Source organism: Aythya ferina, assembly GCF_964211825.1.
Source record: "Aythya ferina genome assembly, chromosome: 1".
NCBI classification, from domain to species: Eukaryota; Metazoa; Chordata; class Aves; order Anseriformes; family Anatidae; genus Aythya; species Aythya ferina.
Genome location: NC_140296.1, coordinates 54,127,402 through 54,154,182, shown reverse-complemented (window position 1 = coordinate 54,154,182; position 26,781 = coordinate 54,127,402). Strand labels below are relative to the sequence as shown.

Sequence of the window (26,781 nt, the reverse complement as noted above, 5' to 3'; positions counted from 1 at the left end):
AACTTGTTAGCACACCCACCTTTTTCTGTCGGCTGTTCAGACCACAAGTGTCAGAGATCAGGGCTCATCCATAGCCTTCTGCATTCTGCAGGGCTGATAAGTAAAAAATAAATCATAATGGATGCAATATCTCAATAGACACTGCAATTAGCAATACACCATTTACGAGTTAAATGTTTTTAGGCTAAAAGAAATGAGAAGAATGAAGCGATTATCTCTGTTATTGCGTTTTCCTTCCATTTCCAAATGTATTCTCTAATAAAATCCTAAACAAGGTGCAGGCATGCACTAGTCTGTCATGCTACTGTTATGTTGCCAAACAGGTAGCATGAATTTCCTTCAGCAAGCTATAAAAAGTGCAGAAGTCAATGAAGCAGGATTTATGGTTAGAGAAAGAGATTACAGAATGAGACTTAAGCACATGCTTAACTGCTTTGCTGAGCTAAGGCGTACATGGGGACACTGATAACTTTAACATTTGCAAAATCCTTCATGATAGCAAACCACCATTAACCCTAAAGTGGTTATATGAAATGACATCATGATTCCAGCAGCTTATTAACAGTTTTTATTTTTAATGGAACAGCTTTTTTATAGTATCCTATTTCATATCTTGTAAAGGTGTTAGTTTCTATCATTTTATTGCGTAGATAATTTAGACTGATATCAGCTTTTGTCTTGACAGCTTAGTTCTGCAACATAGTGCTACATTTTGATTCTTAAGGAATAGATAATTAACTTCAAATGATTTGGAAAAAATACTTGTGAGAGTTGAAATCACTGTCTTTTTGAAGAAAATAGATGAGAAAATTGGAAGGCAAATATTTAATTAATTCTTCTCTGGTGATGGCCCAGGTCATTATATATATATTTTTTGGATCTGATTTTAGAACAGACTATATATGCAGCATGGAAGCAGTTTTTCATACTGCAGCTGGTTACAGTTATCATAATAAAGTGAGTTAAAGTGGGAAAAGTGTTATAATTACGTGCATGGCTTTGCAGCTCTAGGTTACTGATTCATATCCAGGTCAGATAACTAATCTCAAGAACTCAGTCTCAGGAATGCTAAATGATCTGGGTACTGTTTAAGCCACTTAAATAATGAACAGATGACCACGGAGTGTTTATTCAACATTTTACTGCTGGAAATTATTTTTTATGTTATAATTTTATAAGTCAATTCTCTCATAAATTTGATCTGAGATAACACATGATGAGAAAGTCTCCAACAGTCTTTATGTTTTACTTTTCAGTATGATCATTTAATATATATATGGCCAGACTGTCTCTTGCATCCAGATCCAACACCACAAAATCCTTGACACACCCTGATCTGCAAGCTGATTTGTTCTTATGGTGCTACCTATGGATCTGCAAGACATCAGATCCCAGCAGCGGCTGGCACCTGGACTCCAGCCTGCTGTGTCCATATTCCTTTCCATACCAAAGCTTCCACATTTAGGCTTGGGTGCCTTTGGCTCTCCACTCATGGACATCCAGCTAGCTGTGACCTGAGACCTGAGAACTGTGTGTGTTGAGTCTACATGTAATAAAGATCTACTCATAAAACACTGCCTTTTAAACAAATAAAGAAAATAAATAAATGAAATGAAATGAAATGAAATGAAATGAAATGAAATGACTAGTGATTTAATGGATTGAGGACTGCTATTGATTTAGTGGCACAGTCTATGTTGTCTGGGTATTTATTCAACCAAAGCTACTGTCATTCCTTTCTTGATATGACACAGATTGCTATCCCTGGAGGGATATCAATATCAAATGGAGGGTATCCCCTCCATTTATTTCAAATTTCCCAGGCCCTACAAATATGGGACGTATTCTAGTTGTCTGAAGAATGCACCCCACCTACCTCTTCTCACAGATTAGGTGGTCTGCAGCTGACACCCACCACCGTGAAGCCCATGTTGGTCTGCCATCTAACCCTGGCCCACAAGATCCCAGCTGGATCACCATACAGCCCTAGGCAGAGCTCTGTGCTTTCTTGCTGCTTTCTCAAATAATGGGCAACTCCCCTTCCCTGCCTTCCTAAAGAGCTTATACCCACCAACTGCAACACTCCAGAGGTGAGTTTTCCCATAAAAGAGTAAGAAAGCTTTCATCATCCTTGATAATGCTCAGCCAGCACCTACATCCTGCTGCCCCAGCCTCTGTGAGCCCCCAGTCTGGAAAGCTCAGTCTGGGTTGAGGTCTCCAGCCTGCTGGGGTAGGTGCTGTGGACCATGCCCTTGGAGACCACTACTGCTGAGCACCTTTGCTGCTCCCCTTTCCTGCACCCTTCTGCATAAAGTGGTGTGTCTGTTGGCTGCCTGGGCCAGCTGCACTCTCAAGCGGGGAGGATGAAGTTTCCCTGAAGAAGCTGAAGCTCTCTGGAGCATTCCCTAGGGCCAGAGCAGATTGTACAGCAGGACAATCCTCCTGCAGCAGCATTTAGAGCCAAGTAGCCACACTGAGGTTTCTGTGAGACTTCTGCATTTGCAGCTGGCTTGGAAGGAAGTTCATCAGAGCAAGGAACTGAGGAACCAGGAAGAAAGGAAATGATAGGCAGTAGGCCAAGAAGCAGCAACGTGGAGCTGAGGTTTGGAAAAGGATAACTACTGTGTTTTAAAGATATAGCAAGGCAGATTTGAGCCACAGTATTAGGAGAGAACAAAGCTCCTGTACAAATAAACAAGTGCTGACATCAGTGAATGAAGAGAGTTATTGTGAAATAATAAAATAAATAATAATAAAATAATAAAAATAAAAATAAATAAAAATAAAAATAAAAATAAAAATAAAAATAACAATAACAATAAAAATAAAAATAAAAATAAAAATAAAAATAAAACCAAACCAAAATAAAATAAAATAAAATAAAATAAAATAAAATAAAATAAAATAAAATAAAATAATGAAACAAACTCCTAGCACTGTTGCTTGAACCAGGAGCATGGCAAGAAATCCCCTTTCTCTCTGAAGGCTCTTCTGCACAACATCTGGACAGGTATTTGCATATCCCCTCATGACAATGCAAAGACTGGCACAAAAGCAGCAAGAAATGAGAAGTCGTAAGTGGCAGATCTGAAAGATGCTTTCAGCATCCAACAGAGTAGTTTTCCCACAAACGACTTGCCAACATCCTGACATGCAAACACCTCAATATTTATATGGTACGTGATTTATATCTTGCCAATTGCAATATACGTCTCTTTAGGGATGGCTTCTATCCATACTGGCACCAGCAAAGAGCTCACAATATTTGTGCTCTTCAGAGATTAAAAGGAAAATAACTATGTGATGTGTCAAAGAGAGGTAACAGAAGCTGGATACATGTCAACAGAAGCATTTTAGCACTAAAAGGCAGACAAGGTACCAGATATGCAGATTGTTCTGAAATTCATCACTTTTGAAGATAAACCATACAATTAGAAGGTTTTTCTTCTCTTTATAGGATGATTTATAACGTAGCTTTTCTTATTAAGACATTGTGTAAACATTTTTTCTTCTTACGGTGTTCTATGGTTAAAACACTGTGCAACTAATACATACTTATCATTTTCCTCTTTCCTTCATGACCCGTGGCAAACGTGGCAAATTCTGCATGACAATGCAGCCCCAGAGGCAGCCTATGCCCACCAGAATGCCATCCAGACAGGGCCTCGCAAGTGTGTAAGGAAAGGAAATATTCTCCCAATTGTTATAGAGAACTAGAGATGGCCAGGATTTCTCTTGCTTTTGTTGGAAAATGCCAATTCATCAAAATGAAAGCTATTTTTAGGCAGCGTCTTTGAGAGTTTCCTGACTTGGGGCAGATGTTTGAAAATGCTGGAACAAATTATTTTGATTGATTAAGCTAAATCTCACCGTGTCTTTGTGGACTGCATTCAAGAGGAAAATACATACAAGAAGTTATGTTATCCAACAACACGTACTGTGCTTGACTCTGATGCTATTTAGAGTAACATGCCCCACATTATTTAAATGCAATCCCTCCTTTTGAAGCTAAGCCATTTTCCAGCATGAGCGCAGGAGTCATGGGAGTGGGTGGGAACACTAGCAAGAAGACTAACAGCTCTCGCTGTAAGTGTTCTGGATATGTATTCTGCTTTCTAAAGATACTTGCTGCAGATATTCTTTATTCTACTTGATGGCAAAAAGTGTGGGCTAGTTTCACACCTTCATTTTCCTGTGTAGAAAACAACCAGCTCTGAGAGCATTGCAAGATTCATGTAGAGAAACCCCATGTACAGCATCACTCTGGTGGTTAGGAGCCTTATGAGGAACGGATAGATGGGGAAGAGCTGTGGCTTCTTTTCCTCCTAATGACCATTTATGTACTGTGCATTAAATAAATGTTGGATAAAATACACAACAGGGGAAGGTGCAAGAACTAAAATCACAATTTTCTCCCTGCCAGTGCCAAGCTCCAGCCCTAACCACAAACCTGCGAAGCGCTGTGTACAGCTCTTTGCTCTTTCCAGCCCAGCGCATCCTGGATTCTTTCCCGCACAGCCTCGAAGCTCCCTGCCAACTAAATGCTGCTGTCTTTTTGCCCACCCTTTTTCTTCACCCTCCTAGATCCAGCCTCAGGGGGAATCCAAGGAAAGTGAGCAGGGTGCTCTGTGCCTGGAGCAGCAGATCTAACAAGCAGCAGAAGCAGTGAGGCACTTGGGCTGGCCTGAGCCTGTTATACTTTGCAGAGTTTTTCACAATAACAGTCTTGGATCTAAAACCTAAATTTTACTCGAGTCCTGTTTTACACTCTGGAGTCCTTTCAGGGATACATCTCACAAGCACCAAGCCCACCGGCACTGTGCAGCAGGACCTTTGACTTTCTTGCAGAGGACACAGCTCTTTCCTTCTGTGATCTCATGCAAAGCAATCACCTGGCCTGGTGGAGATCCACACAACTGCCATTATCCAGAAGAGGAAGACTTGGGACTTCATGTTTTCCTGGTGCCCTACAAAGACTTAACAGTAACCAATTGCATGCAGAAGCTGTGGGCTACCTGTAAGGCACTCCGTGACTTCAGCCACAGTGGAGATATTGCTCTCATAGGAGACGTTTTGTTTCTGTCCTCTTTCCTCCTATCACCTCCTGCTTTGCTCCCCACAGCCAACTTCTGCCTCTCCTGTTTTTGTTCTTTGACCCTATGTGAGGTAATATTTTCTGAGGCTTCTTTTAATGCAGCAATATTTTTAGGGGTTCAGGCCATATGAGGAGGGGGTTTACACAAATTAAAATTTGAACTGGGATTAAAACTAACACAATAGAACTGGGAGAATAATAATTTTAATTATGCTGGCAGCTCTGAAAACCTGGAGAAAAAATCATTTGACTCAAAGCAAAATGTTTCATGCAGTTTTCAGTTTTTATTTGCACTTAGATTTTAATTAAAATACAGATTTGAAAACATCTTCTTAGAAAGTGCTAAGTGAAATAGTCATTTTAACAAATGGGTTTAGTCTTTTTAACTGAAAAAAAGCTTACTGGGAAAAGAAATCCTTGTAGTATTGTGAAGAATGCCAGTTGACTAGAATCTGTGTTTTTGGTGAAATGAAGTTGCTGTTGGTTTTTTGCCCATGTTTATTAATCAGTCCTTACAGAACTAAATGAATATGCTTTATCTTCACAGTTTATACTGATGAAACTAAACAGAAGGATCTAAGCAGTGTTTCTTGCTGAAGAGAGGACAGTTTTTGAGCAAGGACTACATTTCAAGAAACCTTAGAGCTCTGACGGCTGGTTTCTGTGGCATTTAGCAGTGGTTGCTGTGGGCGTTAGCAGTGCCAGCAGTCTGTCCATGCCTCTGCTTGTGGTTTCCATCCACAAAACAGGAGCTGTAAGGAACTCCGTTTCAGCTTGATATAGCACGATGAGCATCCATCAGCTACAGTTTAAGTTAACGCATGCAAGTTCCCTTCAGCAGTCCTTGTTGTGTGCAGGTAACTCCTGGCAGAGAAGGAGGGCAGGCTTGGAAGAGCTGCTACTGTTTCATTGCCCTAGCAGCAAGAGTTCCTCTGCTAGTGCCCTTGTCTTTCAAACCATGCTTCTTTATCTCTTCATGATCAAGGACTGCATTGAGTTTTCCAGGACTGAGTACTGCTGTGCCACAATAAATAAATAAATTTAATTTAATTTAAAAAGCAAAGCTGATTCCACCACTTATGAAAGTTACTTATATAAATTGAACCTCAAGAACTGTCCCTTCAAAACTCAGCTTCCTGAAGCTTATGAAGTAAAAATTGGAGCCAGATACTCACAACAGAGCAAAACAAATCAGAGATGGTCAAGAACTTCCCCAAGTACAGAAGACATTTCTAGCTGAGTAATGCTTGCTGAGCTCATCCCTGATCTGCACTGTTTTTGTGGCACAGGGAGCCTATGGAGCAGGACAGAGGCAGAGCTTTCACTCTGTTATGCTCAGCCAGTGGTCCCTCAGGGGCTGTAGCGAAATGTCATGAAACAGAGCAACTTCTGGGCTGTTCCAGCCTGATCTGGCCATCCAGGGACACAGCTCAGACCTGGGAAGGAATAATTATCCTCTCCAAACTGACCCTTTTCCTCCCTGCTCCCCTTTCTTGCAGGTACAGCAAAGGGTCTCAGCCTTCCACTTTAAAGGCCGCCAGACAAAGGGATTTAGCCACGTGTTGCAAGTACGTGTGCATGTGTGTATAATTCCTATTGGGCACTATTAATGTATATTATACTAATTAAGTGTAACAGATATTTCCCAAGACCTCTCTAAGGATCTTTGGGCTAACATACATAATGAAGGTCTGTATTACTTCTGTAGTGCCTAGATTATTCTAACCTACTGACTGTCATTAGGAGAAAATAAACTCTGCAGTTAATGCATGCATGTCAAAATTAATGCAAAGCATTTTTCCCCCATATATTAGCAGATACTTTTCTGTCGGTTAATCAAAACCTGTGATTTGAACCAAGTGTTTTCTGCACCTGTGTTCCATCAAGTTTGCATTTGATGTATTTGGATTTGAATGGGAAAAAGTATGCAAGATGCTTACGTGTCTTAGTAAGATATATTCATGGATGTGAGCTTTTGTGTAAAATAGAGTTCTCTTATATCACCCTGACCAACTAATATTGTTGCCAGAATCTGAAGATGTGAAGAATTCATATGTAAAAATAATGTTTGTATCATAGGCAGGTGGAAAAGCAGAAAAAGAATATTTAAATGGGATGAAACAAAAATAAAGATGCGTTATAACAAATTTTTAAATAAATAAATTGATGATGTGCAGGCTAAAAAAAGTACACCTCCAATTCAATATAAGCAATGTAGGTTAAAATACTGTATTTATATAGCCCTTTTTGTATATGTTTCTATACAGTAATATATTTCATATATACATTTACCTGTGTAAATCCTGTTTGCATATTTTTGTGTGAGTATAGCTGTGATAGGAAGAAGAAACAATTCTTTTATATATATACATAAGAAGCATGCACATCCTGATCTTATTCCTTTTTCCTGCCGAACAAGTTTAGACCCCTCACATTGCAGTGCTGATCCATACAGTCCTACTTGCAAAGAAACTGCTGATGCTCTAAGCAGACAGCAATATCATTTTAGGTCTCAGCTCTATAAATATTTGGGTTCAGGACCATAGCATGGTGTACGCTTGCCCAGAGGAAAAAGTACGAAAAATGGAGCACTTTACTAAAGACCACAAGCAATGTGGTATAGGCAGTTTGACCCAGCCTATACTCCAAGCCAGTTCTTCAATGTCAGAAGACAGAAGTGGGAAAGTTTCCTATTTGCAGTAGCCTTCTCTGGAACAAGTGGGTTATGTGCTGTTCCAGGAGTTAGGATGGTTTGAAGCACCACACATACATGAGCCCCATGCCATTTCGAGTATAGTGTGGCTGCCAAATTTAGATCTTCTCTAAGTCGCAGAACAAGAACATCTTCTTATTTCTACATTTCTGGCCCAGTTAAAGTGGAAGGATTTCACATTCAAGTTGTGCTGTGTTCACACCCCAACCTGTAATCAAAAGCCTGAATGTTGAAAAAAGGCACAGAACAAAAATCCTCCACAGCTGCCAAATGTTTAAACAGAAGAGCAGTTCCAACAATGTATTTTTAAAATGTTTCATAAAAGTGAATTAAAAAAAAAAAAATGTTATTCATTACTGCCTGGAGTAAGATTTCATGGTGTGTTATTATATTCTGAAGTAGTTACCACGTTGTTACTGATACGGCTTGGTGAAACAGCACTCCAGCCTTGATTCACTGTGCTTAGGTAACCGAGCAGTGAGTGGAAACCTGCAAGTCCCCTATTCAGTTTGGTAAACACGGGCTTGTCTGTCACTTCTCATTGTTCCTCTTCAAAGTACAGTCGCCACCTTATCTGGCAACAGCTTTCTTTCAGAGTGCTGCTCATGTGAAATAATCTTTCACCACTGAGGCCAGCATTTCCCTAATACAAGAAGAAACATTTATCTTGCTGTTAATGGTTAATTAATTTTGAAAATGTATATTACAACACAATAATAATAAAAAAAAAGCCAGGCTGGACAATGGAGTAAAATGTCCCTTCCTCAAATTGACTCCTATTTAGTTCTTCCAATGTCATCCAAAACACAGATAACTTTTCTTTCATGAATTGTTCTCCTGAATGATTTATACATGTTGTGTTATCTGAGGCCCTTTCCAGATCCCCTTGTGGTTTCAGCCAGCCATCAGCTGCATAATTGTTAATTTTAACACTATAAAAGGTTCTGATGCCGAGGAGATAAAGCGTTGGAGGAAGAATTAATTGAAATGTATCTTCCAATCACACTGGTTCCCTACTTCCAGTTTCACAAAAATTATACATTGGATTTGAGGTTAAAATAAATTTACATTTGTGCTACCCATAAAGCTTTCAGACTAGTAGAAAATAGATAAGTTAATTGTTTCTAAAACCCATAAAGGGTTTACCCTGAGAATAATTCAGGGCAGTCTCCTGTTCATAGCCCACAGCACCGTGAGCAGCCACATAGAGGATTCTTCCCAAGCTGCTGCAGACATAATTGGTCAGGAGATATGTGACAGGAGGCTTTCACAACAGCAGGTGATAGACTGACAGAAAAGGAGCTCAAGCTCCACCAATATTTAATCTGGATATTAAACACTCTATGCTTCCTAGAGCTACTAATATTTTTTTTTTTCTCAAATGTCAAATGTTTACTCTCTGCCTGTATGCTTCAAGTGAAGTATTATGAGGTAAAGCTACTAGATTTTGATTCTTTAGCTTATGTTTGTATTATAAAAATATAAACACACACAAAACATGAAAATTAGTTTTATAGGGCTATTTGGAGGAACAGAGTTGGGGCAAATGAATTCAGAAATCATGGGACTTGTATTTAACTCATGATTAGAGGAATGTAAAAGGCCATCCTGATGTAATTGACTAAGCCCAAACAGCCTGTGAATATCAGTTATATTCCTGTTAAGCCTTTGTTTGAACACAGTCACTATAAAACAAATGTCTTTTGCCTGATTCTTTAGATGGGGGTTTCACCACATGCTGTATGTTTTCTGGGTGCAGGGGAGAGTAAAAAGAGGCAGCAAAGTGTAACATTTACTTCTTCATTCTCTGTTCACATGGGGTGGGATGCTGTATCAGCATCGACTTTTCACCTCTGAAAACCTGAGTTTAGAGCCTACGTAGTGAAAAAAATGGCGGTTTTATCACAGGATTCAGCAGATGTTTGTCCACACAATACAGACACCACATTTCTGCCATAAGGAGACACAGTATAAAAACAGCAACAAACTGAGATGAAGGGGGACCGGGAGAAGCTGGGAGGAAAGCTTGCACAGCACCTGCCCACACTCTACTTGGATTTAGTCCATTTCATGAGTCCTACTTTCATGAATACCAAATTCAACAAACACAGTGTAAGAAAGGAGCAGTATTAGAATCTGCTTTATGCTAAGATGCATTATCACTTGAATAACATTCTATTGCTTAGCAAAATAGTCAGTATTTTCCATCTCTATTAGACCTCTCCCAGAAAATAATAGCATGTTTGTTTTTTCAAGTCCCATAGCAAATGCAAGGATTATACATCTATAATTTTAGGACACAAAGGCACAGAGCCCCAAAGCAAACAAAGATGCCAACTGTGCTGAGAACATACTCAGATATTACACAGCATATTGTAGTAAGAACATAAGAGCGTCATCAAAAGCTCTCCTCAGCAAAGCTCAAGTACAGCATATGGGGCCAGAAATGGGCAAAGTTTAGTCATTATGATTTGTGGAAAATACTTCCCATCTCTCAAAAATCCATGTCTTTAATTGCATTTTCTGTATAAGCTGAATGTAGGTAGGTAGAACTGTAGGCAGAATTACATTGCAGCAACAGAGCACCAGTGATTTTCTAAGCCTGGGATACTGGGTATTTAATTTTGCTTTTAAATCCGTACTGTCGTGGGCACTTACGCACACAATAGAAAAGGAGATATGTCCCAATCAGTTTATAAGATACTATGAAGAAAATGCATAACAGAGCAACTAGATATATAAATAGAATAATACAAAGAAACCTAATCTACTGCAAAGCTATAGTTCAATCCTTCTGCAACACAAGTGCAAAGCTAAACTGCCTTATGAATAGCACAAGAATACATATATCCAGAGCTATATAACCTGTCAGATCAAAAACCTTGAACTATTGTTTATTGTCATTATTTCATTTTATGAAAGAAAAAAGGAAAAAAACTAATGACTATATCCAGAAATAAGCGTTAGTAAATTGTAATGTTGTATTGAGTACATCTGATAAATGATAAAGTTTATTATGTGTTCTCTCTTTTCCCCCTTCCTTTCTTCCCCTTCCTTATCCTCCTCCTCCCCTCCCCCCCTTTTATTTTTCTTCTCTGTGTTTATATATCCATGTTAGACATGGACAGAAATGAATATTGAACATGGGAGGTAAATTCCACCCTAGCTTACATCTTGTGCAATTCTACTGATTTCAGGTCAGTAGGAATTCATCTTGTACCTTTTGACCTGAACATGTAATTGAAGTTCAGGGTCTTGTGAGTTTTTGTTTTGTTTTGTTTCCAAAAGAGTAATTTCAAATGGAATCAGATCTCTCTGATAAAACATTTTTAATTACAAAGACTTTATGAAGTCACGTTTCCCTGAGTACAGGAAGATTCAAGTATTCAACTCAAAGACTTTCTTTCCAGTCTTTTCTAATGGTACCAGTCTTCATATTTTGCTCAGGCTTTATCTCATTTCTCTGTTTTTATTCTTGTGGGGCTTTTCTTTCTCTCTTCCACACACACATGAGTACACATCCTCCTCCATTAAAAACAATAGTCAGCCAACCCCCTCTCCTACACTATCCAGCCTATGCAGCCTATGTACGTATCTTGGTTTTGAACAGTAATGTATGCTTTTGTTTGGGGTGGAGGTCGCTATTATTTCATAAAGAAGCTTAACTGTTTCTTACAGCTGCCTTAAAAGAAGGTAGTGGTTACACCCATAGCTTCAATGACATTTCACCCAAGCCACAACACAAAGAATGCAACTCAGGATAGAGTACAGTCTGAGATGTGAAAGACAAATGATTACAGCCAAAGATGTAGAACGAGTATTTTTACATAATTGACATAGTACATGACAATTAGCTTGAAGAACTAAACATCATTCAATATAAATAAAGACCATCGTCTGCAAGCAGTAATAGCTTTGGAGTTTTGGAGAACATGGATAGAAATGTTACTTGACTGTATGCTCTGTCTCTCTGGGATAGCTGGTTGAGGACTCTGCCTCAGTCACTGCCCATTGCTCCATGCCTTGTGAAAGACCCATACACTGAGACAATAAAAGCATTGAGCCACACCTAAAAGAACTAGGAAAAACAGCTATAACTTCAATCCAGAATAAATAGGTGTGTTTTGTCTAACTGTGGACGGTCAAGAAAAGTGTTACGAATGATCTGAGGCTGTACTATTAATGCACATAAATTACAGTGCATTAAAGCCTCACGTGGATGCCCTCATTTAGTACTGAAACAGCCTTCTCCAGAAGAAACTCCTGTAGAGTTTCACATTGAAGTTTAAGGATTAAGCAGCAGTGAAACCAAGTCATTCCAATTCTAAATAGGAGCATCTGTGTGCAAATTTTAGAAACTGCAACTTTGTTTACTTACATTAACTTAATGTCCAATATGAACACTTGTCTATGTTTTGGCTTTGTTTGTTTGTTTGTTTTCTTTCTTTCCCCCCTTTTTTTCTTCTAATTTGTTGGAAGGCTGCATTCAAGATCAAAGTGATTTCTTCATGGACACAAATATGTATTATGGACAGGTTTATCTTGTTGAGGTGGAGAACCTATTTTAATAGTGTGTCCTTGAATGCTAATGGTTCCAGTTCGGTTTTAGGTGCTGCTGATAAAGATTGTAATACGGCTTACATATCTGTGCTTCTTAAATGTGTTACCATTTTTATCGAGGCAAATGATCTTGGAGCACTATTTGTGGTTTCATCAATGTTAGAGACAATGAGACAAATTGTCAACTAAGATAAACAAATGTGGTGCCAGGGATTTCTGCGCAGAAATTCACCAGCTCAGTAAGGATCTGGTCCAATGTTCAAACATGTAGGCTATTAATGAAATACTCAATCATTAAGATATATGAAATATAGCAATTTCCTGTAACAGGTTTCAATGCTGTGCATAAGTGTGCTCCTCTCTGTTGGGTTTCTTCAGTTCTGGTAAGGTGTCTCATTGAGTTAGGAGGAGCCGGAAACTCAGGAATCCTCATGCATCAGAGGACTTTGAAGAGCCTGAGCTCATGGGGAGAAAGGTGTGGGAAGCCAAGTATCACGAGATTGGGTGTGCCTACAGCAGGACCAGAAGCTTGGAGCCTTGATCTGTCCGTGAGGAAGGTGAAGGACATTAGGAGAGCTTCACCCCCTGCTCCATCTACTCCTGCACATGTCTGTTCTCCAAACCGACCTGTCACTGATCTTCTGAGCTAGGGCCCTCACCAGTGCAAGGAGAGAGGGAAGGAAATCTCTTGGGACCTTTTACCTGTGCCACCGCTGCCCCTGCTGGCTGGCTATACTACTGCAGTAGAAACTGCCCTGCCAGTCTGCTGGGTGACAGGGACTCTAGTTAGGGTTGGAACGAAGGTGGAGGTAATATGTATACTTTCCTTCTTCATTTCTGGAGGTAAGCCACAAGTTTTAGGCTCCATTTCCACAGGCACTGTACATGTTTCATTCCAGCTTTACCCTCTAATAGGGTAAATGTGGTGCCTTCCTTGTTTGAATGTCAGTGTTTGTCACACAGGAGGAGGTGTCATGAGTAGCTTATGCTCATTTCAGACTGTGCCACCACTGAAATGGAAAGTCCCATATTCGTCTTTGACTTCGTCTTTCCACCACCTCTCATACAGCAGCACTAGCAACTGAGTGGTTGTTTGTGTGGCTGCTGAAAAACTGGTGTCTGCTTTCTTTTCTGGATGGTTGTTTTTTAGCTGGATCAACTGGCTGATCAGACTGCAGCTTTCAGCACTGGTGCAGAGCAGGAGGAGATAGCTTCTGGACGGAAGGTTCTGGGAAGGTCTGTGGGTCCCCAAGGTATAATACCAGCACCCCTCAGGGATATTTAAACCCTTTTCTGGCAGTGACAGTCACTCAAAAAATGGACTTTCAGTTTCTATCGGTACTGTTGTATCTGGCCTCTGATTTTCCTTTTGGAAGGAAGTTAGAAACACTTGCACTGACAGGATGGCATTGCAGTGTGTTCCACGTGCGCTGTCCCTATGTTCTGTTGGAAACATCACTGGTGCAGACTGTGGACATCCAGTTAAAAAAGGGGCTTGTGTGGAGTGCTTGTATGTTCAGGGCAGCAGTGGACTCAGTCCTAGGCTTCAGTAGGAAATACTCAATTTAACAGGTGCATTAGGTGGAATTGTTCCTGGTTAATGCAGGGACAGCTCTTCTCTTTGTATCGAAGAGCTCTAGTAAGACACTATCTAAAAAATACTATGGGTAGATTGGAGGCAGGCCTTTTCAGAGAGGCATACTCATGGATACAGCTTAAATATTCACTTTGATATTTACTTCCCCTCCAACCTGCCAAAACTGAGATTTGTTGGTCCTTGCATAACATGGCAAGGCTTGTTTTTGCAGGCTTTTTCTGAATGCAAAGAAAGAATGATAGAGCAGCAGAGTGGAAGAGTCCTGGCTGGGGGTGGAAGGGAGTGTGGGGGGTTGAGTTTAGACGTGGAAGGTGGCAAAACTCCAGCTCTGATGTTTTGTCCAATCTGTGAAGTTTGTCCAGTCAGCCACAGCCTTGGACAGGCTCTCTGTTTGAATGAGACCAATTTAAATAAATAATCATTAAAGAACAACAATCACCTGAGCCCTGATTCCCAACCAATACAGAAATGAGTTTGTTATCTACACAGAACTATCTGGTTAGGTTGTTTGTGTCAGCTGAATATAATACCTGGCAAGTTCACACCCAGCTATTTACATCTGTATGTTATGATCCAGGAGCAAGTAAACTACAGAGGAATCATACTTACATTAACTGTGCTTAACTTCCTCAACAGAAAAAAACAGGGAAACAAAATACTGAGAAAAGAGAAGAAACATTTTCTTCTATAATTTTAGCTCTGTATACCCTTACAGATAATGTACACATTGAATTATTTCTGATTTCTTGTTAGAATAATCACATGCCCACAAATACACAAAGCATGAAGTTTCAGCGCATTTTGTATTGTTAGACTTCCCATATCCCAGATTCCCCATCGTGTTCAGTCCTGTGTAGATAGTTACAGTAATGATCTTTTATTAACTTGGCTGGAGTAACTGCCATGACTCTCAATAATGACATTAGTGTTTAGGTATTTGTATGTCTAAGCACTTACATAAGTAATCATATCACAATGTCAACTTATTGTACTTATTATTTTGCAAATGTTACAACCGCCACCTCCTGTTAAACACAAAAAAGCAAAGGAGAAAAAAAAAAAAAAAAAAAAAAAAGAAAGAAAGAAAAAGGAAAACGTCAGAGTGCCTGAAGGAATCCTGCCGGTTTTAATTTATTGTTTTGTCTTAAACTCTATGTGCTCTGAGCCAAAATAAACTAATTGCATCTACACTTTGAGGTAAAACTCCCGTGTTAAACTCATCTCTGCCTCTAAGAAAATCAAAACATCTATAAGCATATGAGTGTTCGAAGGGGTAGTACTAACACGTGTGGGAGACAAAGAGAAAGGGATCTGTTCTTCTGAAGGGAAAGGATTATGTGCTTTCAGTCTTTCCTGCAATAGCAGCAACTGAAAGTTCAACAGGCTCCTTATCTTTAAGATAACCAGTCGTGCCACTAAACAGAGCGAGAGATAAGCAAAGAATAGGTGACTGGCAACAAAGTGGTTTAATGAACTGGCCTTTTGCCTAAGAAGACCTGAACTCAACAGTGGTGTCAAAAAAGCTGGTTTGACCATTTTAATTTACTGCCTGCCTCCAATGAACCCGGGAGTCACGTTGGGAGAGCCCATGTATTTTGGAGGTCTTTGAATTAAGTCTTCAGAGGATAAAGCATGTTTTGTATATGTGCTCTAAGACCATTGTTTGTTACAGTAAAAAAGTGAACTGTTTTCTGTTTTCTATCTACCTGACTTTCTATTTTTTTACACTGCTAAAACTGAGCATATTGTTTTTACTTTCCAGTCATGCACATAAAACTTAAGAAAAGAAACATCATGATCCTATTCCAGAAATTCCTAATGTTAATGCTGATGCAGATCATATAGGAGGCATGAAGGTGCTTTACCTGTCCATGTAATGACCAGCAGAAAAGAAGGACACCAGTTTCACATTTTCCATGAGTCAACAGGAACATTTCCATTAATTTTAGTAGGCTGGGCTCATACCTTGTGTTCATGTTTTCACAAACTATGTTTTAAAGTATGGCTCCACTGACAGATAAGAGCTTTACTGCTATTTTCAACAGATTTCAGTTGAAGCAAGTGAAAGTACATGGTGTTTTGTTGGTCAAACACAGTTACTGCTGTTGTTTTACTGTACAACACATCAGCACATCTCACAGACACATTTGCAGCATATTTTAATAATATGATTACAGCAGTAGAGAAAGCATTCATTAATTCATTTTTCTGGCATCTACATCTTCAGCACTTAAAAAATAGAGTATTTATGCTTTAAAAAAAAAGGGGGGGGGGAAGGAAAGAAAAGGTAGTATACTTTGTGGTTAAGATGCGATTTTTGTCCTTCTGTGTGTTGCAAAATAGCTATCAGAGTCCTGATAATTCAGCAAAAGACCATGGCTAGGCTATCCAGAAGTTTTCATTTTAGCATCATGTCCAGCTGTTCTCTGCTACAGTAAGCTCAAATCCCTGTGAGCTAAACTAGACCATAAATTCATAGCACATCATCTGCTCCATTGTAACTGCCTATCACCCCTTGTTCTTAACTTACAGTGTGTGAGGTGGCTTGTACTTTTTTCCTCTGAAGGATGAATTCTAGTTATTTTCTTTCCTTTCTCCTGTGTTTACCATAGGGTAAGAGTATGCACATAGGCACTTAGCACAAAGAAGCTATGTGGTTGCCTACTTGTTTACTTCAAGCCAGTGTATTCAGGTACAAGAATGACTGAGTTCCATTTGCAAAATGGAGTACAGGCCCAGATAAATCCAAGAAAAATGAACTTCATATAGTCTTTGTTATAACCATTGTTTAACCATCCTGCTTGGAAAACACTCGAAAGCATTAAAAAACTGGAGGGGGTGAACGAGAAAGAATACAAAACTCTGTTTCTATCATAAAGCATAAATGTGCTTTGGACCTATTCCATTCAGAGTATACAGATATTTTCAAGGAATTCAAGGCATAAAATCCCATTGAATCTCCTTGAGGGAACTAAAATAAATGGAAATATGGCACCCTCATATTTTAAAAGATCTGTGCTTCATTCTTTTTTAGGTCTTTTAGAATACACACATCTGAATCTTTTACTTTCTGGGCAAATGAGAATTTCTGGCATGACCTTCTTCATATTCTATAAACAGCTTTTCATGAAATGTAAGAAAAATATGACAAGGGAACTGAGAACCAAAGGAACTCCTTCTGGAAATTTTGATTTATTTTTTTTTTCCCCACTGGACTGAAAAGGTGTCACTGAGAACACTGCAGAAGCCTGTGAGAATTTAGAATTGTATTGCTTAAAGTATGTTCCACTCTCTGTTAATCTTTCTACAGAATCAATAAGAAAAGTCAGATTATCAGGATGAAACACTAATGAATCTTTTATCTTTTACAACACTAATAATAATCATCCCCGCATGGGACAATATTATGGAAGAAAACGAAGTGTCCATAAATATTATAAATTTCCTTGTAAAAACACCCTAAATAAATTTTATACACCTAGGGCTAATTTTGTCACTGACTTGTTACACCATTGACAAATTTTTGCCAATACTATCTAAAAATGACGGCCCTTACTTTTTTCATGCTGCGAAGCATAATGCAATTCAAATAACTTACACAGAGATTTTAATATATATGATATACAGTAATTTATAAAATTGAATATTATAATTATAGATCTAGGGAAAGCAGTTGGAAGAGAAAATAAGGATGAAATGATGCATAAAATGTATTTTCAGCAGAGATTTAAAACAAAATAGAAAGGTGATAAAGTTAAAATAATAGCAAAGTTGTTTCAGGAACAAGACTTCTCACAGATAATGAAAAGATTATGCTAAGAAGAAAGAGGAGACAAGTGCCAAATAAACGAAGGGGACCAGAAAGGAAAAATAAATAATTCTTCAGCATGTCTATGGAAGACGTACCTTTTGTCTGGGTACTGAGATGAATTTTCATCACCAGATATTTTAAAATCATAGCTGATGGGGTTGTGCTTCTCCGTAAGGAAGAAGATGCCGCTTAGCCCGTGTCAGCCCCCAGAGCAGGATGTCCACCTGCTGCACTACGAGGAGATGATGGCATACAGGAGCATTTCAGGCAGTGGGGCAGTGTGGTGGCAGTGGTGCTGGTCACACGCATGGGTAGGAGAGGAAGAGCGAAGATGTGGGCTGTGAACTGGCAGAACATCTGGATCCTGAGGAGCAAAACGGAAAATGGATCCCAAGAAGAAACAAGCCAAACTTCAGTTTGATACTTCCCATGTCATTGACTTGTACAAAGCCAGGCAGGAAAACTCCTGTTCTAAGGCATGGCCAACCTTGCCAAATTAGTCTAACCTGTTCTTAAAATCCCTCCATATTCCCACAGGCTCCCCAGGCAAGGGGAGGCTCCACATATCTATCCTCACTGTTCGCAGCTTATTTTTTCTAGCGTTTAACTTGAATTCACATCTTAAGGTGAATTACCTGTTGCCTAGGCCCAGAAACACACAGGACAATTCAATCTCCTCATCACTGCAATTACCTTTAAATCCCTCCAAGACCATTTTGTCTCCTAAGTCATCTCTTATTTAGTTTAAGTAACAATGCTGCTTTCAACCCTTTCTTATAAATCACATTTTTCAGACCTCTCAACAGTCTTTCTGCATTATGTTCCATGACTCTATGTCTTTTGTGAAGTCCAGTACCAGACAAAATACTCCAACATTTACAGTGCTGCAGAGACTATCCTTTCCTGGCAAAAGAGCTCAGTGTTGTGTGGCTATTATTAATATTCTTACTGATGTTTTTATTAATCAGTTTTCTTAAGATATGATTACACCCACCTGTCAAGCACTAATCGAAACAAGTTATTCAAAGTAATAGATTACTGATACAAAAAGAGAGAGAAAAAAAAATCCAGATTTGGTTATAAAGAAAAAATGTATGGCAATTATTATTATTGAAACTATTATAAATACACTTAAGTGACAAAAAAAAAAATAAATAGCCAATGTTTATCACAATAAGAGTTAACTATTCAACTCACCTGAGAATACTTGATAGTCTGAGTTCAATCTCCACGACAATGGAAGCCATTACACATCCTGCTGTAGACTATTAAAAGTGTTGCAAAAATAGTGCAAAGTTTAGCAGAATCTTAAAGGCTGAGGTAAAGATGGGGGACAGGCAACCAAGAATTCTTCAATTCATATTTTTTGACTTCCTATGCCTACAGGTACTCACAGAGCAACCGCAAAGTGGAGGGGCTCCTTTCCCAGCAGCATACACAGGAAGCAGAAGCGTCCTGTCACTTCACTCAGGTAGAAAAGCTCATCCCCAAAGCACCTAAAATAAATGGATATAAAAAGCTGTCAGCTGTCTGAATCAAGAGCACTAAATAACACTGATTTTATACCATCTGGGTACAGTTGATGCTGGCTGAACTAGACTCTTCTCAGAGCACAGTCTCATTGACAGTTGAGGAGCATCTTCCAGTTCAGTCTCACCTGCTCCTCCATGGAAATTAAATGACAGTGAGTGAGAAGCTTTGCTTGGAAAGCTGTTAATCTGAACTAAAATACAGTTACAGGTGCTAATGTGGGTGTGGGGTGTATGCATGGGCTTCCTCTGCCATTTGGTCACTAGAAGTAGCTCATGACCAATAGCTTTGACCTTTCCCGAGTGACTTGGTATTGTGATTCCTCATTGCTGAACAGAACCCAGAAAATGGCCGGTCTTACAAATCGATAAGCAAGACACTGTTCATAAAGAAGAAAAGACTGTGAATTTATGTCCAAGAAGGGACATAAATTCCTTCTGTTAAGGGTCTCTTTTCATTACTTGTTTGTAGTCAACTAAAAAGTAATTATAATGAAACAGCAAAGACTTATGCTCAGCTTTTCTTCAGAGAGGAATGGCCCAAACATTTAACTCTGATCTTTGTTTTAGTTTCCTTGTGTGTCCTTACAGATCCTGGAGTGCTTCCCAAAGGTACCCAGGCCACCATCTTATCCAGTGAAATAGAAAAGCTTGTCTTCAAAATGGCATGGATTTTTTAGGAGCTGCCTAGCACCCATGACTAATAAAACGACTTCGGGTGGTTCATAGGTATGAATCATTCCTGAACAAAAGTGGTCATTAAAATGTATTTATTCCAAGAAAAAACAAAGCAAAACAAAAAAACACCTCTATGTCTGCTGGACAGCCCTAAGAAGTGAAACAAGAAGACAAACTGATGATTGTCAGTTTACAATTTAAATTGAATTGAAATGTAAAAATCTTCAAAGATCCCTCTCCCTCTGGGAAAACAAACAAACAAACAAAACAAAACAAACAACAAAAAAAACACTCTTAGTTAAAAAGCTTCATGATCTACTCAAGAACACACGATCTGATTTCTCTTTCACAGTGAGGCTCCCTTTGCAGAAGAGGCTCCTAACCATTGGATTAAAGGGCACTCAGTCCTCCCTTTTTAGCCACTCACTGGGCAACAGAAAATGTGAATGAAAGGGGCAGAAGGTGGGTGAGCAAGAGCAGCCCAGAAAGCAGGGACAGCAGTTAAGGATTCCTGATCTTTGTCTAGTGACATTTTAATAGCCTGTGAAAGAAACCTACAGCAGGGGAAGACTCGCCTAGGAGCAAGGCTATCCTTTGCTAACAGTGAAGTACTGAACCCCACTATAAAGCCTGGTCAAGATAGTTCCACACACACTGTTGAGGTCCTTTACTCTTGGAAAAGTAATTCCTTTGAAGAAAAGCTAGAGGCAGCTGCTCACACAGAAAAACCTGCATCCGGGATAGCTGGCGGTCTCCATCCATATCAGCTCTGATTTCAGCACTTGAGAGAAGGGAAGCTTACACTTCCTCATACTTGATGAGCTGTAGGTAGCTCCTTGTGCTCAAGTGGTATTTGGTTGCCTGTTCTGGAACATCCAAGTCTGACCAGGAACTTGCAGCAAACTTGCTTTTTTTCACCTTTGAGTCCTAGGGACTTACCAGCTAGGGGTCAGGTGCTAGCATGTAACCACCCAGCTCCTGGTTTTGTTCTAAAAACATCCTTGTCTGCTGCTCTGATCGCTTTTCCCAGGCTGCATGACCCCTGCAAAGCTAACAGGATTAAAAAGCAGGAGGGGAAAAAAAAAAAAAAAAAAAAAAGGAGTCAGTGAAGTACGTGAAAGTTGCTTCGATTACAAATGGAGTGCGTGCATGATAGCCAAGTTTTACCTCGTGTCATAGTTAATCAGGACAGGCTGCGTTTTAAACATTTCCTGGTGGCTGAAAGTAGTAAGGACCCATCACCGCCAAGGTCTCTGCTCGGAACTGCCTGCGGCTGATGTGCGAGACCTGCGTCTGTCTGGTGGTGCTGCAAGAGCAGTGCCGCTGTCCTAACGCGCAGGGATCGGGTTTGCCTTAAAAATAACGGCACATGAAATCACACGCACTCACAGCAGAACTTATCCCACCCTTCCCAACACCGTAACTTTTAATTTTCAAGAAAAATTATGGGACTTCCCTAAGCTTCCAAAACTAGTAAAAACTTTGTTAATTCCCTTTTAACTTGAAATAGCAAATGCAATAAACCGACGCTTTTATTATAAAAAGTTTACTCTCCAGCTGAGCCCTCGAGTGCCAAGTTCCATCCAGAATCACACTTTCACAGCCAAATTAGAAACTATAAACTTAGAAACCAGTGTTTTATGGTAGCGTCCTTTGCCAGGCACTTCACACAAGCTCGGGCTACCAGCTGCTCTAATAATAAGTGACTCTTATTGAAAAATAATAACACCGAGCTTCTTCTGAAAGCGCTGCTTAAATGAATGAATTTTGCGTATCGGGCACGATAAGGGGATCACGGGCTAAAGAGCCCTCTCTCGCTACAGGTGTACTCGACGTTGGAAGGGGGGAAGATGCTTGGGGGCAGGTCTTGCAAGGCTCCGTGCGAGCAGAAAAGTTAGCCCGCAGTGTGTTTAAGCTAGCAGCGCGCCTGGCAACTTTTGACAGCTGCAAGTGATGTGGAATCGGTGGCTGATACCTCCACAAAGCGAAATGTCAACTTGCAAGCCGGCGTGTGGAAACGCTTAAGTGCGCAAACAAAGCCGTGAAAACGCGCTGGGGCTCTCCAAACACGGCGCAGCGCTAGGTCTCCAGAGCCCGTGAGTCAGCTTTTCAGGCAGCCGGAATGATTAGGTGGAGATCGCTATCGGGCTAACCACTATTCTTCGCCTACTTTTTTATCTCCTCCACTCGCCACCCGATTATTAAGCGCCAATAAAAATCAGGAGGCGAGGAGCTTTGCTTCCTCGAAACTCGCTTGAAACTCTCGGCTTTGAATTAACAGCGCCGGGACCGGCGGTGCGGTGCCGGGCGCCCAAAACCCGAGGAACCCGAGGCTGCTCGGGCTGGGTGGCAAAAACCAAGGGCAAACCCGGCGGGATTACCCTGTGGGGTCGGGGAGATGCCCCAAGACCCCGCAACAGGTTGAGAAAGCGCTTTGATCTCTCTCGGTGGAAGACAGCGCTGGGTGCAGGAATTCCTTGTTCAGCCTCCGTGCGCCAGCGCATCTGCTCGGGTTTTTATTCTTACTTTATTATTATTATTTTTTTTGCCTCCCCCCTCCCCCGATAACAGAGGTAAAGATTGCGCCCTTGAATTTGCACGCGTCAGAAGTGACAGGTCAGAGGCAAGCAGATCCCATCGTACACGAGCGCGTTGTCGTTGTATCGATAACGCCGCATTATCAGCGCAATTAACACACTCGCACAACTCCGCGAAGATCACAGCGGAGGCTTAAAAAAAAGAAGAAAAAAAAAAAAAAGGAATAATAATAAAAAAAATGCAGATAAGGAACTGAACTCCGATAAAGCCTTGGCTCCTTGGCGGGGGGGGGGGGGACGGGCCCCCCGCAGCGCCCCGCACCCGGCCGAGAGCCGCGGCTGGCCCCGGCCGGGGCTCGGGGAGCTGAGCCCAGCCTGGCTCAGCTTATCAGGCGGAGCTGATAAGGGCTCGCAGCCCTCGGTGCGAAGCTGTCGGAGGGGGCTCAGACCTGCCTCCCTCCCTCCCTCTCTCCCTCCCTCCCGTAGCCGCAGGAGCTGCTGGAGGGAGCGTGCGGCCAGCGGCTAGCAGGAGGGTTGGTGGGGAAAGGAGACCTTCAAAGGCTTGCGAGGGGGAAAAACACGCGTGAGAGGGAGATTTGGGGGGTTCAGCCCGGGGAGGAACCGCGTAGGATAATGTGTGGCTGGGAAACTCGGGCACCTTCAGCGCTGGGAGGAGGGAAGGTGACCAGAGGCGCACACAGGTGCGTCCCGGGGAGCATCTGCCTCGGGGGCTGGGCACGGAGCTCGGCTTTTGACAAGTTTTTTCTTTTATTTTTTATTTGTCACGGGTTGTCGGGGGGGGCCAAACCCCGGCAAGGCGGGTTTGGAGAGCACTGAGTGAGGGGGGCGAGCAGCCGCCCGCTCCCTCCCTTCGGGGCAGCCCAGCTCTTCAGGAGGGCGCTGAGGGGCTGAGGCGCTCCGGGAAGCCCCGCGGGAGCCCGGGGCGGGCAGGGCCCGGAGGGGGCTCCGCGGGCGGCGGGGGCTCCGTGGGCAGCCCCCGGCTGAGGGCCAGGAGCGGCCCCGGTCAGCCCGGGCATGGGGGGGGGGCGCAGTGCGCAGGCGCGGGGCCGCCCCTCCGCTCCCCAACCTGCCGGGGAGCCGAGGGGGGCGTGGTCAGCGCTGTGTGGCCACGCCCCCTCCCTCTAGGCCCCGCCCCCTCCCGGCGCGGCGGCCCCGCCCCGACGGCGGGCACGGGGAGCGCGCGGTGCCGCGGCGGGGGGAGGAGGAGGAGGAGGAGGAAGGAGAGGAGGAGGAAGGACAGACAGCAGCAGCAGGAGGAGGAGAAGGAGGAGGAGGGGGCGGCGGGACCCGGCGCGGACCTCACCCCCGGCCCGGCTCCCCGGCCGGCGGAGAGCGCCGAGCGTTTTAATTGGGAGCCCCCCCTTCCTCCTCCTCCTCCTCCTCCTCCTCCTCGCCCTCGCCCTGCCTCCCTCCCTCCGCCCCCCGCCGCTCCCGCCCGCCCCGCCGCCCCTCCGAGTCGGCGGCGGCCAAGAAAACCCAGAGAGACCCGGCGGCTCCCGGAGAAGGGGGAGCGCGGGCGAGCGGCGCGCCGGAGCCGCCCGCCTGAAACTTGGCGAAGTTTGCCCGCCGCCGGAGGAGGAGGAGGAGGAGGAGGAGGAGGAGGAGGAGGAGGAGGAAGAAGAAGAAGAAGAGGAGGAGGAGGAAGAGCCCGGCGGCGAGTATGAGCGAGGAGCGGGCTGCTCGCCGCGCCCCCGCGGGCGGAGCGGGGCGGCTGTGAGCGGAGCCGTCCGCGGCCCGCGCCCCCGGGGCCCCCCGCAGCGCCCGGGCCGCCGCGGAGCCGCCGTCCCGCACCGCGCCGCGCCGCCCCCCCGAGCCCCGCGGGCGGCGATGGCTCCGGGCGGGCTCTGACCGCCGCCGCCCCCCGGGAGGGAGGCCGCCGAGGGAGCGCCGTCGGGGCTCGCCGGACTCGCCCGCCCGGGCTCCGGCCGAGGACGAGCGGCGGGGAGCGGCGCCCGGCCCGGAGCCCTGACGGGGAGCCGGAGCCGCCGGCCGGCAGAGCCCCGCGCCCGGAGCGGGGCCGCCGCGGAGAGGGAGCCGAGAGCGGCTTGGGAGGAGCGGAGCGCGGCGGGGCCGAGGGAGAGGAGGAGGAGGAGGAGGCAGAGCAGCAGCAGCAGCGGCAGCAGCAGCAGGAGGAGAAGGAGGAGGTGGCCGGCGGGGGCCGCGTGGCGCCGGGGCCGCGGGGGGCCAGCACCATGTCCAAGCCGGTGGACCACGTCAAGAGACCCATGAACGCCTTCATGGTGTGGTCGCGGGCGCAGCGGCGGAAGATGGCCCAGGAGAACCCCAAGATGCACAACTCGGAGATCAGCAAGCGCCTGGGCGCCGAGTGGAAGCTGCTCACCGAGTCGGAGAAGCGGCCCTTCATCGACGAGGCCAAGCGGCTGCGGGCCATGCACATGAAGGAGCACCCCGACTACAAGTACCGGCCGCGCCGCAAGCCCAAGACGCTGCTCAAGAAGGACAAGTTCGCCTTCCCCGTGCCCTACGGGCTGGCCGGCGTGGCGGACCACGAGCACCCGCATGGGCTGAAGGCGGCCGGGCTGCACGGCGCCGGGGCCGGCGGGCTGGTGCCCGACTCGCTGCTCGCCAACCCCGAGAAGGCGGCGGCCGCCGCCGCCGCCGCCGCCGCCCGCGTCTTCTTCCCCCCGTCGGCCGCCGCCGCCGCCGCCGCGGCCGCCGCCGCCGCCGCCAGCAGCCCCTACTCCCTGCTGGACCTGGGCTCCAAAATGGCCGAGATCTCCTCGTCGTCCTCCTCGGGCTCGGCGCTGCCCTACGCCTCCTCGCTGGGCTACCCGGGCGCCGGCGGGGCGGGCGCCTTCCACGGGGCCGCCGCCGCCGCCGCCGCCGCCGCGGCCGCCGCCGGGGGGCACACGCACTCGCACCCGTCCCCCGGGAACCCGGGCTACATGATCCCCTGCAACTGCAGCGCCTGGCCCGGCCCGGGGCTGCAGCCTCCGCTCGCCTACATCCTCCTGCCGGGCATGGGCAAGCCCCAGCTGGACCCTTACCCCGCCGCCTACGCCGCGGCGCTATGACCCGCGGCCGCCTGGGCGTGCGGGGGGACCGGGGACGGGGACGGAGGGGACCGGGGAGACCGGGGCAGGGGGCCCGGGCAGCGCCGTCGGGGGTCCCGGGGTCGGCGGGGAGCGGCGGGGCCGCCGGCGACCTGTTGCGCGCCGCCCCGCGCGGAGCTTGTGTGTGTTGCATGCGGTGTGTGCGGATAGGCGAGCCGGGAAAGTATCGGGGAAAAAAAAAAAAAAAAAAAAAAAGGAAAAAAAAGGCACAAAAAAAATCCCCAGAAGATTAAAATAGGAGAGGGGAAGCGCCGCGAAACCCCAGCCCCTTTCCTTCCCCGCGCCCCGGCGGTGCGGACAGGCAGGGGGCGGCCGGGGCGGCGGAGAGGGGTCGCAGTGGGGCGAGGAGCCCCCAGCCTGTCCCCGTCCTGTCCCCATCCCCGTCCCCATCCGCCCGGGACCCGGCCCTGCCCTGCCCCGGGACGCCGCGGCTGCCGCGGGACCCGCAGCGTGCGGCCGGAGGGGTCCCGACCCGTCCCGTCCAGTCCCCGTGATGAAGTCTCGCCCTCAGACTGTAAATTTGTGTATATCTCGGTGGAAACGTTTAGGTCTCCGATGGAAAACTCTGTCACTTCCTTTGCCCACGGTCGAGTCAGTTTTAACCCGAAGAAAAGGAGAAAAAAAAAAAAAAAAAGGAAAAAAAAAAAAAAGTAATGGAATGCCTTTCAAAGGGAATAAAAATATTGCGGGACCGCTTGGGGATCGCAATATTATCTAAGGTTAAATCAGACTTTTTTGTCTGAGTGCTAATTATCTATTTATTATTTAGCTGAACTGAAACAGAGCTTTGCTTTGACAGAAGAGTATTCTCATTTAAAAGAAAATCCGTCTCCCTCCCCCCCCACCAACATGAAGTGTTTTAAATGTGTTTTGGAGTACCCCTACCTGTTTAGCTTATTTTAGAGCGACGGCAATTCAATTGCAAACGACGACTTAAAAGCAAGATACAAATTTTAGAGGAAAAATCCTTCATCAGTTTAGAGTTCTTTTTTGGTTTACTTTTGTAATGTGTATATTTTGACTAATGTTTGTGAATGAAGCTGGCTAACATGTATTTAGTTTCATTTTTGGCTTTATGTAATATAAAGTAAAAAGAAGAAAAACAAAGATTAAGTATTGGTTTTAACATTTACGTGTAAATGGGTTTCTTGTGTGATCTTCTAATT

General features: G+C 44.3%; 1 protein-coding gene across 1 annotated transcript in view; it reads left to right on the top strand.

Annotated features, from left to right (window-relative positions):
- Window positions 1–24,605: 24,605 nt before the first annotated feature.
- Window positions 24,606–26,781, top strand: part of SOX21 (SRY-box transcription factor 21) — a 2,282-nt gene continuing 106 nt past the window's right edge. Inside the window, exon 1 of the mRNA XM_084506876.1 lies at window positions 24,606–26,781. This exon is cut by the window's right edge and continues 106 nt beyond it. Within this exon, the coding sequence (XP_084363002.1) occupies window positions 24,734–25,576 (843 nt within the window). The 5' untranslated portion in view covers window positions 24,606–24,733 and the 3' untranslated portion in view covers window positions 25,577–26,781.